Genomic DNA, 17,066 nt, shown 5'->3' with positions numbered 1-17,066 from the left:
TGTTGTCTGACTGAGTGGGGTGGGTCCATTTGTAGATATACTTAAGTTGATTTGCTAGTGAATAGTGGTGAAAATTTGGTGCATTGAGTCCGCCTAATGTTTTTGTTTTCTGAAGTGTGGTCAGTTTTATTCTTGGGGGTTTATTTTTCCAATAGAATTTATTGATGGATGAATCAAGAGAGTGAAACCAGATGAGAGGTGGGTGAGTGGGGATCATTGAAAGGAGATAGTTAATTTTGGGGAGGATTGTCATCTTTATTGTTGCTATTCTGCCTAATAGTGATAGTGGTATGTTCATCCATCGTTGGAGATCATCGTTTATTGTTTTGAGTAATGGAGTGAAATTTAAAGTAATCAACTCTGACAGCCTGGGAGAAATATGGATTCCTAAGTAAGTGATGTGACTTGCGCAGAAGGGGATGGGTGTGGTGAGGGCTGCCACATCCAGACTGCTGGTGTTTAATGGTAGTATGGATGATTTGTTCCAGTTTATGGAGTAGTCAGAGAGAGAGGAAAAAGAGTTGATAACTTTTATTACTTCTGATAGTGACGATTGTGGGTTCTGAATGAAGAGTAAAATATCGTCTGCATAGAGGCTGATTTTATGGTGCATGTTGGGAGTTTGGATTCCAGTAATGAGGGGGTTCTGACGGATAGCTGCTGCTAGGGGTTCAATGAAAATGGTAAACAGAGAGGGGGAGAGTGGACATCCTTGCCTGGTCCCCCTGTGAAGAGTGAATTTTTGTGAAGTTTGTCCGTTAGTAATAACTGTGGCTGTAGGTGAAGTGTAGAGTGTTCTGACCCAGTTAATAAATGATTCCCCAGAGCCAAATCTGTTGAGGGTATGGATGAGGAATGACCAGTTTACTCTATCGAAGGCTTTTTCTGCATCTTAAGTGGTGATGATGATTGGATGATTGGGTGATGATGATTGGATGATTGGTCAGACACACAGTCTAATGACACACACACCAGACGCACACACAGGCAGCTACCCATGCGTCCCCAGTCTACAGTAACAGTCTGCCACAGTGTCATGTTGTCATGTATATCCCTCTGCGGGCACGGCAGATTTTACGCCCAAACAAATCATCCAAGTACACTAATTTGCTGAGTAACGTTTTTTATTTTTATTTTTTAGATGTTTTTTTTCTTTTTGTAATATACATTTGCAGCCACTTTGAGGGTGTGAGATTTGCTTTTTTTTTTTTTTACATTGATTGCCATGGTGGTTTGCAAGAGTGTTTACTTCTCTATGTGTGGTTGTGTTTAGGTTGATACATTTTTGGCCATGTTTAAGACAGAACTGCACTTTTAAGAAGTAAGTGTTGTGGCAACGCAGCTGAGCTACGACAGTTTCAGCCAGACTGAGGGAGAGGGAGGATTGAAGAGTGTGTGCACGTGCACTCAATTGGTTGCTCAGTTGTTCCACTAACTTTTATCGCTGTGCCATCTTTGTTGTGTTGAATTTTGTACATTATGCTATATTTATGCTAGAAGTTGCCAGAAACATTTTAAGAATAAATATTTTAAATGTCTTTTCAGCTGATTCTTCACTTGGAATTGTTGCTTCTCTACAGAAAGTCTATTTATGTTTGGTGTGTGTAATGATATCAGCAAATGTGTATTTGCCCAGCAGTGATGTTTAATGTGAATGCTGTTTATACCTCCGGACAGCAGGGGGCGTTCGGGGGACTGTGAGTAGATACACCGGAGTGTCATGACATGTTGGACGTGATCCTGTCTGTAAATATGCCGTAACGAGTTCTTCAGATAAAGTATCTTTCTCTTCAAACAACGGCCTGGTTATTGAGAACCCCAAGAAGAAACAACACAGTGTGCTTTAATGATAACTTTTACAGTATAATTAATTAATTGAGATGAATGTACTTCTGGTGAATAACCAGAAGTACATTCTTCTCACCTCGGGCGGCTGTGGACGAGTGGGGAGAGCAGACATCTTAAAATCAAGAGGTTGTGGGTTCAATTCCAGTCTCCCCCTGTCTTCATGTCGCAACCCCTATGGCCAAAAGAGCACCACTGCCTTGTGGTCGTCATGGGAGTGACAAAGTCTAAGGGAGACCCCCCACACACAACACAGAAAAAATCCAGAGCCCTGAAAACATTTGGTCCTTGAATTGTGACACCTTCCGGCAACTCCTGTGGTGAAGTTGGTACCAGCTGTATGGGCCTGTCCCTTCCGTTAGACACTACCAGCGAGGCTGAGAAGGGGGATCTGTCAACTGGGCATCTCAGTTCCTCCGTAACTTCACCCTGGCTTGTCCATGATCTATCAAGATCAACGGAGCCAACAACATGAATTTCAATTAAGGTTTTTTTTAAGTAGAATGAAAATGATTTTATAACTTGACAATACTACTGATAATGTCTAGTTGGATCACTCAAGAAAATTAAGTTTATGCAACTCATAAAAATCCAGTTGATTTAAACCAATACCACTGCTAAATCCAAGTTAGCCAAGTTAGATAAACTTAATTTTCTTGATAGATCCAACTAGGCATTATCAGTACTATTGATTTAACTCAACTTAATTTTTATGAGCTCATATAAAATAGTACAATAATTTTCATTCTACTTAAAAAAGGCGTCAAACATGAAGCTCCAGGTCCATTCTCCACCTCTAACCTGTCAGTCACCACCATCACACAGTTTGTCCTCCAGTCCCCCGCCTGCTACGTGAGGAGAAGCGGCGCAGACGGCACGAAAAAAACTGTGCAAATTGTCGCGCTGCAGTCGGCATCGTTGCACTACGATTCCCAGAATGCCTTGGGAACCGGTTACATGACCAGACAGCCACTAAGCGCTATTAGCTAAGCTACTCGCTTCAAACAGATTGTCAAAAAACTGTGCAAATCGTCGCGCCGCAGCCGCATCGTGATAAAAAAAAAAGAGGCTTTTGCCCGAGATGGTAACAGCTTACAGTCAAGTCGGCACCGACCAACTCGGCCACTTGAGAACTCCCCCGCGAGGCCGACTTGGCTTGATGCCGACTTTACTGTATCCCGGAGGCGGTGCCGAATTGGCCAGGGCCGACTTGGATTGGTGCCAACCTGACTGTAATCCGGAGAGGGCAGGGGGTGGGGGGGGGCACGGGATGCCCTGGATCTCGGGGTACGTAGCCGAAGCGCTGGTTGGTGTACTGGCCTGGGGTAGGTAGCAGCCCGTGTGGGCCTGTTCTCCCAGGTGGGTCATGGCCCTCCACCTGTGTGGGGGGTTGGCTCTTGGGCTCTTGGGCCTTGGGCTCTCGGCTCTGCCCGCCCCGGGCATCCAGCACCCCGGGGCACGGGCCCCGCGGACCCACGACTGGCAGGAGCCGGTCCACCCCGGCTCCTGCCAGTCGTGGCTCCGCGGGGCCCGTGCCCCGGGGTCCTCGGCCGGGGCTTTCCTCTGCCCCATTTCTGGACCGGAGCGGGGGCGTCTGCCTGTGGGAGCAGCTTGGATTCAGGCTCTGTGATGACTGCCGGCTGTCTGGGCTCTGAGGGCCTCTCTGACCTGCTTCTGGCCTTCTCATGGGTCAGAGGTCACCATCATATTTTCATGATCTTTCTTCACTCTTCGCATACTCGGTTACCTTGTCTTCTTGTGGTGGTTAGACTAATGGTGATCTGTAGTAGACCTCTCTTGATGCACGCCCCGAGTTTACTACTAGTTACTACTAGTTACTACTAGCTATATTCTCAAAAACAAAAACAAAAAAAAAGTTTGTGTTGTCCTTGCATTTCCTTCCTTCCCTACAGCTCCTTTTATTTTTGTGGCCTGGTCTGTTCACTAATATGGTTCATCAGGGGAGGAAAAAACAAAACAAAAACAAAAAAAATGTATGTATATATGTATATGTATGGTTCTGTCAGTCTTTGTGTGATCATTTATGAGTACTTGTAATGTGTTATACCGGGTGCTTAAAGTAAAGGGTTACTGAAAAAATATGTTGGAAGATATGATTGTATATGCTTTTTCTGAATGGAATAAATTTCCAGGTATGTTGGAAATCTTTTTTTTATTTTGTGTTAACTTGCGTTTTATTTGATAATGGCACACATTGATGAGAAAATTTTAAACTGGCACTCCATGACAAAAAGGTTGCCGACCCCTGGTTTAGAGCATCTGAAGGAAATGTTTTCCGTCAGTATGTTGGTAGATGGGAACAGATCAGTGAAGGGACGCTTGTTTTTTTTCGTTTATTTCTTTTCATACACATGCAGACACACACACCGCAATGAAGAACGCTTGCCGTTTGTTTTATTTTCTTTTATACATACCAATATGTACACACACTGCAATGAAGAACACTTGCTGCTCTAAGCTGCATTTTCAACAAGCTGACACACAGTGGCAGATACTGTGGAACTGGTGAAGGAATCTGTCAGAATGTACCGAGAGGAGGCGGTACCACATCATGGAGGATTGATGACAGGCTGGTTTACCCTCCTTGGCATACACATCAACACACACACTCACACATATTCAATTTTTTGAGTGAAATGATGAAATCATATCAAAGGGAGGATTGTTGGGAATATACACTTGATCTTCAGGACACACAGCCTCCTCTCTGCTCTCAGTCGTTCTTCCACCTGCAGAGAGAAGAGAGGTGATGGTCAGAGTGTGTGAAGCAGTGAGGACTTCAGTCCTGTTCAGAGCAGCAGTCAGCAGCTCAGAGCTCATGAAGGACCACCACTGTCAGACCAACACAACAAGCCTGTGGCTCCTCTGATTGGCTGACTGTGTGTCCTCTGCTGTCCAATCCTGAAGCAGCTCAGCGTTCTCCTCTCACAGCCTCACTGAGAGTCAAACACTGGATCTTTGTTCTCACACTGACTGTGTTTAGTCCAAACCTGCTGAAAGCAGCATGGACTCACTCCAACCATCTACTGACCTCAGAGTCTGCAGGCTGCAGTCTGGACTCTGCTGGAGATCAACCAGCTGCTGCACATCTGGAGCCTGCAGATGGTTGGAATTCAGGTAGAGCTCCTTCAGGTGGGAGGGGTTGGACTTCAGAGCTGAGGCCAGAGAAGAACAGCTGATCTTTGACAAACTGCAGCGACTCAACCTGAATAAAGAGAGAAAGCAGCAGAATCACTGAGGAGGAACCAATCAGACGTATTGATGGAGAAATGAGCAGTTCCACATTACTGAGTCCTGATCAATGAGCTGTTCTGTTGTTGTGGATCTTCATCACACACAACATTCACACTCCTCCTCATGTCCACACACACCAGTCAGCTGCTGCTGAGCTCAGTCCACTCTCTCACTGCAGGATCAGAGTCTCAGATCAGCTGCTGACAAACATTTCTCCTTCTACATCAGGAACAGACAGTCAACTGACCTCAGAGTCTGCAGACCACAGAGTGGACTCTGCAGAAAACCACACAGCTGCTCAACTCCTGAATCCTGCAGAGGGTTCCCGCTCAGGACCAGATGTTCCAGATGTTTCTGGAGGGAGGGGTTGGACTTCAGAGCTGAGGCCAGAGAAGAACAGCTGATCTTTGACAACCTGCAGCTCATCAACCTGAATAAAGAGAGAAAGAAGTGAGATTAGAGGACAAAGATTGATGTTGAAGTGATTGAATAATTAGATCCAGGCTTAAACCTTTTCTATTCAGGCAGGCTTTTAACACTCAGTAGCACAGTGACACTTTATTTGTATTTTATCTGTCTTCATTTTGATAGCTCCTTTTAATTGATCATGGCCAAATTTCAAATTGTACGTTTTAGTTGCAATGCTTTTGTTTTTATTTTGCTGTAATTTATTTTACTGTAAAGCACTGTGGTCAGTCTTTGTGTGTAAGGGGCTATATAAATAAAGTTTTATTTGATTTGACTTGATTTGACTGTTTCCATGCAGTCAGTAACCCTTTCAAAACTGGAATATTATCAATAACCTGGTTACACTCAGTCATGTAAACATCACCAAAATCCTGAATATGGTCATATCCTTGTTTTCAAAACCTGAATTAGACTCCTGGGTTCCTCCTTTTCTAACCTGAATATCTGGTCACATCAACACTTATCAGAATCTCCCCTTTAAAAGGAACATTCATTTGTGTTCTGCACATGTTCTATGCGGCGTCTGGCGCCAAACCCAACAGAAACACAAACGCAGAGGTAAACAAACACGGTGAAAGTCAGACGCAGACGCAGCACCACACTTCTGGAAGTGTTTGGAATCATTATTAGTCAAAGAGCAACACTCTGCTCTTCAAAAAAAAAAAAAAAGCAGTTTGTGACGCACATCGACTTCCTTCTGGAGGTCAGACCCGCTACTGAAATGAAAATGTGCTTTCTTCATCCAGTTTCACGCTGCATGAAGGAAGTCTGGCCCCCGTCCAGCTGGTCTGTTGGGCCAGGGGACGCTACAACAGGGAAGAACAGGGCCGCTAGTTTAGTGCTGTTTAAAACATTATTGAAGAGGGAATGAATGATTGATATTTATTCAGTTCTACATAGTAGCTCACATATTGTGGCTTTTTATTAGTTTAGAACAGTTTGAAGCTCAAAAACCTGTTTTTATTTTAATGTTGTTCAAGTCTGAATACTTAGTTTTAACCTCTTCTACACAGAACTCAAATCCTTCAACATTTGCTTCTGAATATTTTCTGACTTTGGTTGTAAATGTGAACTGAAATGAGTTAGAAATGAGTGAATCCTCTTTAGATGAGACTGATCAGACTGATCCTTGGTGTCCATTTCTTATTCTTCAGAAGGTTGGAGCTTCGGGGATGTGAAAGAAGAACTGGGCTTCTTCTCCTCCCTGATTTGATCTTTGATCTTTTGGAGAGCTGAATTGATATGAAGACCAAACAGAAGCAGAGCCCAGTGGAGGACATGTCAACAGCCAAGGTTACTGGACAGAAAGCCAACAAGTCCAGAGTCTGCAGAGCTGCTGAGAGTCTGGAGCTCCAGCTGGGAGATCAGTGACAGCTTGATCCAGGAGAGATCAGCCTGCTTTGAAAGCTGAAGGTCAACATGGAGCGTGTCAGAGGTTCACAGTCAATGATCCACTGCAGCACCTTTGTTCTTCTAGCAAGCTTTGAAATGTTCGCCTGGCGTGCCAGACTGACTTTATGTGTTACACACGTATAAAGACAGTCTGGTACCGCGCCATTGGGGCATCATTTCAAACAGGCTGACGAGAGGCGGGACTATTGAGTGGAGAGAACCAATCCAAGAAACAAGGCTGTCACGCAACGACAATGCGACGTACGCAGCGCTCCGTTGTAGTAGTTTTGTAGTCCAAACATGGCGTGGAGTTTTACATCCGTTTTACCCCAAAATTCCACCAGACGCTTAAGCGACGCGTCGCATCTTGTTCCCAAACTCAACGCACACCGGGAGCGCAGCGCAGCGAAGCGCCGTTTAGAAGGGGCGACCTAGCGAATCACCAGTGCCGTGGCGTGCACCTCCGTTCTGGTGAGCCGTTGTAACACCGGCGCTTCTGGGACGTGGCGCGGCGCGGCACTTTTGCGTCCGGTGGAATTTGGGGGTTGGAAAGAAAAGCCTTCAGAGCAGATTCTCGCTGTGGTTTCAGCGCCAAATTCAGTTTGTTCAAAACTTCAGGCAGAGCCGTGGTAAAGCCTCGCTGTGTTGCGGCTGCCACCATGATTGCTTTGAGGGGTATAATATGATGCATCGCTAAATCCCGCCTCTCGTGGGCTGTGATTAGCCCGGCAGAAGTTTGCCGGGCAGAAGTCAGATTCAATTGGCGCGGTACCAGACTGTTTCCCCATGTATCCCTGAGCATGGAGAGACAGTCTGGCGTGCCAGGCTATTGAAATGTGGAGCTGCACACGCCTCCGCCACAGTCACAGGACTAAAGCACAGAGAAGAAGCTCCGTTTCTCCTGGAGATCCTCAGAGTGGATCACTCTCAGATCAGCCTGATGTCTGACCTTTAGTGTCAACACTACTTTACTGAAACACACTCAAACATGGAATCTGACCTCAGAGTCTGCAGAACACAGAGTGGACTCTGCAGAAAACCACACAGCTGAGAAACTCCTGAATCCTGCAGAGGGTTCTCACTCATGTCCAGATGTTCCAGATGTTTCAGGAGGGAGGGGTTGGACTTCAGAGCTGAGGCCAGAGAAGAACAGCTGTTCTCTGACAAACTGCAGCCCCACAAGCTGAATAAAGAGAGAAAGCAGCAGAATCAATGAGGAGGAACCAATCAGATGTATTGATGGAGAAATGAGCAGCTCCACATTACTGAGTCCTGATTAATGAGCTGTTCTGTTGTTGTGGATCAGTCCACTCTCTCACCACAGAATAACAGCAGCAGCAACAACAACAACAACAACAACAACAACATTCATGGGGTTTAAAAACGCCCAGGCAGTCAAATATGGCGCTCCGTCTTGAATAGGTACTGAGTTGGGACGGGTGGTAAAAACAAAAATCCACCAATTCAGATCATGTTTCCAGAGGGAGTCATGATTAGAAGTGAGAGACCAAAGAAAGAAAAAAAAGACAGCCAAACCCACGGACATACATAGAAGTGACATCAGACAAATGCTTCAGTTCAGCAGATCAGCTGTTGCAGCTACATCAGCGCGACATGTCATCACCACTGGTCATCTGCAGAAGAGTGGGGTGGAGAAGTTGGGAGTCGGGGAGGGAATGTCTATGTGCGTGTTTGGCTTTTCAGTTCATCAGTCCATGTATACGTATATGTGTGTGTGTGTGTGCCTGTGGTTTGGCCCGTCTCCTCCGCTCTCATTTCATAGTGACCCACTCGCAGATGGTAGTTGCTGTGGAGAGGACCTCAACGGAAGCAGTCCGGAGCGAGGCAGGGTGGCATTGGGAGAGAGACAGAGGGTATAGATAAGCAATCCTTGGCCTTGGGTCTTCCAGGGGGTTGTTTTGAATTCCAAGGGGTGCCAGATGCCAAGAAAAAAAAAAAAAAGCAGTGTTGTGCTAATTACTGAAAAATAGTAACTAATTACAGTTAATAGTTACTTCATGAAAAGATAGATAGATTGTCACAGGTACAACGAAATTTAAAGTGGTCTCCAGTCAGCGCATTATTCATAAAAAGCTAAAAATCCTAAAAAGTTACTTTTAAAAAAAATAAAACTTAAAGCGATACTTCAACATTTTGGCAAATTGGCCCATTTAGGGCAATTCCCTAGTCATTTAGAACAGCCTACTTACTTTTTTTGTGAGGGCGATCTGTTGTTTATTCAGCGGTGGGTCTGAGGAGAGCTTCACGGCGGACATAATGGAAGTGGACGGTACAGTTGCTTCCCTCGTCAAACTCATCAAATACAAAATCCAACAACCCCAAAACACTCGGGTGGACACGTAATAATCCGCACATTCACTACGCTGTGAAACACCTACAAATAATATTGTAGCGTTACGACATTGAAGCAAATACTGGGAACTACTTTTTCTTTTGAAATCACTACGCCCAGACGCCATGTTTAGTAAGTAGTTTCGTCTTAGCAATCTTCGCAAAAACCACTCAATCTCGTAATTTTGCATTAATATTTCACAGCGTAGTGAATGTGCGGATTATAACGTGTCCACCCGAGTGTTTTGGGGTTGTTGGATTTTGTATTTGATGAGTTTGATGAGGCGGAACAAAAATACCATCCACTTCCATTGTGTCCGCCATGAAGCTCTCCTCAGAGCCACCGCTGAATAAACAACAGATCGCCCTCACAAAAAAAGTAAGTAGGCTGTTCTAAATGACTAGGGAATTGCCCTAAATGGGCCAATTTGCCAAAATGTTGAAGTATCGCTTTAAGACATAATCAAAAGAATAAACACTTAGACACATTCACACACACATCAACACAGGACTTCATACACATACAGTCATTAAGAAAATAAGGTAATCACTTCCTCGTTTTGTTGAGGATGGATATTGCTGTTGGGTAGAAGCTGTGTTTCAGTCTGTTTGTCCTTGTGTTCATTTGTCTGTAAAGTTTCCCAGAAGGCAGCAATTCATACAGTGAGTGACCAGGGTGAGAAGTGTCTGTTGTGATATTTTGAGCTTTCTTCTGGCAACGGGAGCTGTGCAGGTTTTCCAGTGTGGGGAGAGGGCAGCCAGTGATCTTCTGTGCAGTGTTGATGACCCCCTGGAGTGCTTTCCTCTGAGCTACTGTGCAGCTACTGTACCAGATGCATATACAGTCCGTTAAAATGCTCTCTATGGAGAAGGACACCAGCATTCTCTGTGTGATGTTCTCTTTTCTGAGGATCCTCAGTCTCTGCTGGGCCGCATTTCAGTAGCTCAGAGGTTCTCCTCTATGTGGACTCCCAGAACAAGGAAGTAAGCTACCTTCTCCACACAGTCCCCGCTGATGGTGAGAGAAGGAGTCTGTCTTCTTCCTCCTGAAGTCTATGATCAGCTCTTTGGTCTTGGAGGTGTTCAAGAGGAGGTTGTTGTCTGTGCTCCATGTCGACAGCCATACTACCTCGTCTCTGTAGGCAGACTCGTCACCCCCGAGATGAGTCCCACCACTGTGGTGTCATCTACAAACTTTACAATGGTGTTGTGATGGGCAGGGGTGCAGTCATATGTGTACAGAGAGTAAAGCAGGGGACTCAGCACACAGCCCAGGGGGGAGCCAGTACTGAGGCTCAGGGCCAAGGATGTGTGATGGCCCACCCTGACTCTCTGTCTTCAGCCAGAGAGGAAGCTGCTAATCCACTTGCACATTGCCTGAGGAAGCCCCAGGTCCCCCAGCTTGACCACCAGTTTATGTGGGAAGTTGGTGTTGAATGCAGAGCCGATAATCCACGAAGAGCTTCCGCACAGAGCTCCCCTGCTGCTCTAGATGGGTGAGTGTGGCATGGAGAGCTGTGGCTACTGCGTCTTCAGTGGAATGGTTCGCTCTGTAAGCAAACTGGTGGGGGGCCAGACTGCGGGGTAGGGCTGCTGTGATGTGACTACGGACCAGCTTTTCAAAGCATTTCATCATCACAGGGGTGAGTGCGACTGGCCTGTAGTCATTGAGGCTGTAGATGTAAGGTTTCTTGGGCACGGGGACATGGTGGTGGACTTTAGGCAGGATGGGACAGTGGACTGTGCCAGGGATTGGTTGAGGATACTGGTGAAGACTCCAGCCAGTTGGTCTGGACAGTCCCTCAGCACACGTCCGGGGATGCCATCCGATCTCGCTGCTTTTCTTGGATTAATGGACCGCAGGGTGCGCCTCACCTCATGTTCCTCTAGGGTGAGGAATGTATTGGTGTGGGCCTGGTGGAAGTTGGCCGTGTCAGGTGCAGCAACCTCAAAGCAGGCAAAGAAAATGTTCAGCTCCTCTGCCAGCTCCTCAGAATGCTGATGGAATTCAGGGAGTGCTGCCTTTATCACATGTTTTTTAGCCTTTTAGTATCAATCTACAGCACACTCAAGCAACAGCTTTGCCCAAAGTTGGATGGTGAAAGCTGCATGTGTCAAAAAACAACTGAAATCAAATTTGCCTCTGCATCAGGCTGCCTCAAACGACTGGAAATGAGTCCCGGTCTCTTTAAGAATCTCCTCAGCTTAGCGACCCCTCCTTTAAGTCTGCATGATTGAAATCGCCCGCTACAACTTGCACGGCGTCAGGGTAGATGCTCTCTGTGTGGCTGATGCTAGTAAGTAACAGTCCGATGGCTAAGTTAGCGTTGGCATCAGGTGGAAAAAAACAGCAGTTACAAGCACTACCGTGAACTCCATAGGGAGGTAGATCAGTCTGCATTTAACAGTCAGATACTCTATGTCCGGTGGGCAGTGACTTTCAATGGTAACGGAGTTGGAACACCAACTGTTATTTACATACACACAAAGCCCCTCCTCCTTTGCTCTTACCAGAGTCAGCTGTTCGATCGTGGTGCTGTGTGGTGTATCCTGCTAGTTCAATAGCTGGGTCCAGGATGGATGGCTGAAGCCAGGTCTCTGTGACAGTGATACATGCATCCCTGGCACAGTTGTTTGCTTTGATCTGTAGCCTCAGTTCATCCATCTTATTCATGAGGGATCGAGCATTGGATAGGAAAAGGCTGGGAAGTGGTGGTTTGAAAGGACGCCTCTCATTGTAATGAAAACATTGTATGAAACCTCACCAAAAGGAACGGAGTAATGCAATGTTTGGTAATGGAAATGGAGTTACTGAATTTAAAAAAAGAACGCGTTACATTACTAGTTACTGAAAAAAGTGATGCCGTTAAAAAGCACTGATCAAAAGGTATCTTGTTTTGGTATGGAAGGAGCCGTTTGACCTTCCTCTGCTTGGTTCTCAACTTTTTCAGACAGCAGCTGAGTTTAACCCTCTCATGATGGAATCCATCTCTCATCTCAAATCGCCCATAGCCCCAGCCATATTGTCAAGCTTTCGAAAGAGTTCGCACAAACGGTCAGGGTCAGCTTTTGCCCTTTGATTCAAAAAGACCATCATCCCTTGGACATCTTTTGTGGTGGCGGTCTTCTTAATACTCCTGAAGATCAGGCCGCAGCACAAGCCAATCAGCAGCAGACCAGTCATCATAAATCCAAATATATAGACATCTTCTTTGTCCTCCATGGACAGTTGTGCCAGACATGTGACACCCCTCCACTTGCCTCGGGCGTCGATCGCATACCCTGCATGCTGGGTCCCGTCCGGGCAGGCAGGATCCCCCGCTCCTGTGCTCTTCGTTGAAATGATCGCATCAATTGCATGGAGAGACCAGCTGATCAAATCCATGGTTGATATTTTGGTTTGTTCAAAAAAAACAAGTCGAATGATTGCTCCAGTCAAACAGACAAAACAAGTGCAGCAGCAAGCAGAGACAATCGGTAGGGAGAAGCAAGTAGGAAGCGATAGAAAAAGCATCCGCCTCCTCCGAGAGCCAAGCAGGAATCAGAGTCTCAGTTCACAGCTGCTGACAAACATTTCTCCTTCTATAACAATAACAGACAGTCAACTAACCTCAGAATCTGCAGACCACAGAGTGGACTCTGCAGAAAACCACACAGCTGAGAAACTCCTGAATCCTGCAGACTATTTAGACTCAGGTCCAGATGTTTAAGATGTTTCAGGAGGGAGGGGTTGGACTTCAGAGCTGAGACCACGGAAGAACAGCTGATCTCTGACAACCTGCAGCTCCACAACCTGAATAAAGAGAGAAAGAAGCGAGAAGAGCTCTCATCAACATGCTGCAGAGCTCAGCCCACTCTCCGTCCAAACAACATCTGGAATCCTCCTAAACTCCTCTCAAATCCTTTGACTCCAACAGATTCTAACTTCAGACAGTGAACTCACCTCAGAGTCTCCAGTTCACAGTTTGGACTCTTCAGTCCAGCACCCAGAATCTTCACTGATGATTCCTCCAGGTTGTTGTAACTCAGGTCCAGAAGTTTCAGATGGGAGGGATCAGAGCTCAGAGCTGAGGAGATCACTTCACAGTGGGAATCAGAGAGTCCACAGTGAGAAAGACTGTAATGAGAGCCAAAGAGGGCAGGACGTTATGAGAGAGGACACTTTGTTGGACTGTTGGACATCAGACCTGCTCTCCTGTAGAAACTCCACAACCTGCCCCGCTGCTCTGAGCTGCAGGTCTTTAGTCCTGTTCCTGCTGAGTCTGACAGGAATTATTTCATCAGATGGAAACAGTCTCAAGAAGATCAAGAGAAGATCTGCTGCTTTATTTTCACTTTCATTTTGACTTTTCGTTGTTCCCCCCTGCGCAATGACAATAAAGGGTATTCTATTCTATTGTATTCTATTCTTTGAGGGCTGATGAGATGAATTCAAAAAATTGGACTGTATTTGAATTTTCCAGACAAGAACAGACTGAATGTGAATTAGAACATGAAGGAAGGCTGACAGCCTCAGTCTGAACAGATCCTGAGAACTGAGCCGACCTCTGGAGGGGATTATTTACATTTAGTAACAGTAGTAAATGTAGAGAATAATGGGACGAGTGGACTGATGGGTTCTTCAGGACAGATCATTGAGGAACATCTCCACAGAGGAACTACAAGAACTACTTTCTACAATCATCACTGAGACATTGATCATGAAGATTTGTGGACTCACTCAGCCTTCCTGCAGTTCTTCACAGCTGGGATCAGTCTCCGTCGTCCCTCCCATGATGTCTTGTACTTCTTCAGGTCCAACTCCTCCAGGACCTGGTCTGACATCTGCAGCATGTAGGCCAGAGCTGAGCAGTGGATCTCAGAGAGTCCCTTCTCTGATCTGTTCTCTGACTTCAGGAACTCTTGGATGTCCTGATGGACTGAGAGGTCCTTCATCTCCATAAGACAGTGGAAGATGTTGATGCTTCTGTCAGGAGACATTTCTCTACTGCTGATTTCCTTTAGTTTCTTGATGACTCTCTGGATGGTTTCTGGACTGATCTCTGTCCGACCCAGCAGACCTTCTAATAGTCTCTGGTTTGATTCCAGAGAAAGGCCATGAAGGAAGCGGACAAACAGGTCCAGGTGGCCGTTCGGACTGCTGAGGGATTTCTGAAGGACGACCTTCAGGAAAACATCAGGAAATGTGAAAACATCATCATTAAAGTGATGTCTCCTATCGATGAAGGTCTTCAGGACATCTGTCTTCCTGTTGGTGAAACAGTGGAACATGAAGACTGCAGCCAGAAACTCCTGAACACTCAGATGGACGAAGCTGTAGACGGCTTTCTGGAAGATCACAGACTCTCTTCTGAAGATCTGAGTACAGATTCCAGAGTTCAACGAGGCCTCAGTCACATCCAGACCACACTGCTCCAGGTCTTCTTGGTAGAACAGGATGTTTCCTCTGTCCAGATGTTCCAAGGCCATCCTGCCCAGCTTCAGAAGAAGCTCCCTGTCAGCCTCCGTCAGCTCCTGTGGACCCGTCTCAGGTCTTTCATGGTACTTGAGCTTCTTCCTGTGTGTCTGAACCAGCACAAAGTGGGAGTACATGTCAGTCAGGGTCTGGGGCAGCTCTCCTCTCTGCTCGCTGCTCAACATGTGCTCCAGAACTGTAGCAGTGATCCAGCAGAAGACTGGGATTCCACACATGATGTGGAGGCTCCTGGAGGTCTGGATGTGGGAGATGATCCTGCTGCTCAGCTCCTCATCACTCAGCCTCCTCCTGAAGTACTCCTCCTTCTGGGCGTCAGTGAAGCCTCGCACTTCTGTCAGTCTGTCCACACATGTTGGAGGGATCTGATGGGCCGCCGCCGGTCGGGAAGTGATCCAGACCCGAGCCGAGGGCAGCAGATCCCCTCGGATGAGGTTAGTGAGCAGCTCGCCGACTGAAGACTGCTGGGAGATGTCAAGCAGCCGCCGGCTGCTGCTGAAGTCCAGAGACAGTCTGCTTTCATCCAGACCGTCAAAGATGAAGAGCAGCTTGCAGACAGCCAGCTCCTCTGCCGTCAGCTTCTGGAGCGTGGGATGGAAAACAGCCAGCAGCGAGAGGAGACTGTACGGCCGCTCTCCCAGCAGGTTCAGCTCCCTGAAGGAGAGCACCACCAGCACCCCCACATCCTGGTTCTCCAGGCCCTCGGCCCAGTCCAGACTGAACTTGCGCACCAAGAAGGTTTTTCCACTGCCGGCCACACCGCTGGTCACAACCACTCGGATGTGTCTGTGCTGCTGGGCCGAGGCTTTGAAGATGTCCTGAACCCTGATGGCAGAGTGACGGAGGCTGTCCTTCCTGGAAGCTGTCTCCAGCTGCTGCAGCTCAGGTTCCCTCTGAAGCTCCTCACTGAGTCCCTCTGTGATGTGGAGCTCAGTGTAGATCCTGTTGAGGAGGCTTCCTCCTCCTGCTTCATCACTTCCTTCAGTCACACGTTCACATCTCCTCCTCACACTCTTCTTATGCTCTTCTAGAAACTGCTGCAGACCCACACCTGCTCAGAGACAACAACAACAATCACACTGCACACAAACAACAAGCTTTCATGTCTCTACAACACAAGTCCCAGTTCCTCAGCAGACACATGTCCACTCTTACTTCTGGATCTTTCTGGCTGCTCCTCACAGACATCAGTCCTCTTCTCTCTGTGGACACCAAGCAACATTTACTCTGAGCAACACAACACACAGCAGAGACACAAAGATCTTCAACTCTTACACTGCTTCAAAATACTGGAGCTGAATCTGAAAGTGAGCTCAACATCTCTCACGCTGATTTGGAGGAAATCAAGAAAAACACTTTCTTACTTTGTGTCTAAAGGTACAGGTTGAACACTGAAGGCTGGTGGACGACCTTTGGACCAATCACTCTTCAGAGACAACCTGCTGGATCCTAAAGACTCTGCTGTGTGTCTGAGCTGCTGATTTCTACACACACGCACATGCATGCACACACACACACACACACACACACACACACACACACACACACACACACACACACACAGAGAGAGAGAGAGAGTTTGGCAATAACAGCTCATGCGAATGTGGATCAATGACTGTCTTTGCTTCATGTCTGTGCTGTAGCAATTAAACATCCACCTCCATCACCTCCACCATCAGGTCAGTCACAGTGAATCAATCAGGAAATTGTTCTTTTAATGTATCTCGTGGTTCGGTCAGTCGACTTTGTCGGTTTTCCCACTAAATTCAGGAGCGTCTCCATTCTTGCTTTATCAAAATCTCACAGATATCACAATACGACACATTGAACTGTTTTAATTGTATCAGAGACAATTTCCTGCAAAACACAGTCAATACACACTGGAATGGATGAAATGAAATAAAAACACTTTCTTACTTTGAGTCTGAAGGTCCAGGTTCAACACTGAAGGTTGGTGGACGACCTTTGGACCAGTTACTCTTCAGAGACAACCTGAGAGTGAAATACGAGGTTTCAGAACGAAAGTTACGAATATAACTACGGTTCTATGAATCTATGAAGAGGCGGTACTTAAAGCACTGGAATGTTCCCTTCGCGCATGCGTAGTTTGAGTATGTATACCAACAACGTCACTCGTGACCCCTGGGTGACCCAGGAACTGCTATAAGTTCGGGTCTCTAACCTGGGCTCGGCTCCTACAGAATCTTCTCGCGTGACCAATCAGATTTCGAGTGACAAACTGCTCTGGCGGTCATCCGGGTTTCATAGAACCATAGTTACA

General features: G+C 46.6%; 1 protein-coding gene and 1 long non-coding RNA gene across 2 annotated transcripts in view; both read right to left on the bottom strand.

Annotated features, from left to right (window-relative positions):
- The window catches only part of LOC115395006 (NLR family CARD domain-containing protein 3-like), a 119,886-nt gene extending 103,958 nt beyond the window's left edge, over window positions 1-15,928 (bottom strand). The window contains exons 1-6 of the mRNA XM_030100344.1: window positions 15,898-15,928; window positions 14,033-15,836; window positions 13,256-13,429; window positions 7,961-8,143; window positions 5,348-5,530; window positions 4,898-5,071 (exon numbers count right to left, since the gene is read on the bottom strand). Coding sequence (XP_029956204.1) covers window positions 4,898-5,071; window positions 5,348-5,530; window positions 7,961-8,143; window positions 13,256-13,429; window positions 14,033-15,836; window positions 15,898-15,928 — 2,549 coding nt within the window. The remainder of the gene's footprint in view (window positions 1-4,897; window positions 5,072-5,347; window positions 5,531-7,960; window positions 8,144-13,255; window positions 13,430-14,032; window positions 15,837-15,897) is intronic.
- A 27-nt stretch (window positions 15,929-15,955) lies between these two features.
- On the bottom strand, window positions 15,956-16,735 carry LOC115395519 (uncharacterized). Its single transcript, XR_003932285.1, has 3 exons — window positions 16,703-16,735; window positions 16,142-16,254; window positions 15,956-15,985 (listed from the first exon to the last, which is right to left on the bottom strand). It is a non-coding gene; the product is annotated as an uncharacterized LOC115395519 (long non-coding RNA).
- Between the last annotated feature and the right edge of the window lie 331 nt (window positions 16,736-17,066).

Source organism: Salarias fasciatus, chromosome 10 (genome assembly GCF_902148845.1).
Source record: "Salarias fasciatus chromosome 10, fSalaFa1.1, whole genome shotgun sequence".
NCBI lineage: Eukaryota > Metazoa > Chordata > Actinopteri > Blenniiformes > Blenniidae > Salarias > Salarias fasciatus.
The sequence above is the reverse complement of the archived record's forward strand: the minus strand, read 5'-3'. Positions and strand labels throughout refer to the sequence as shown.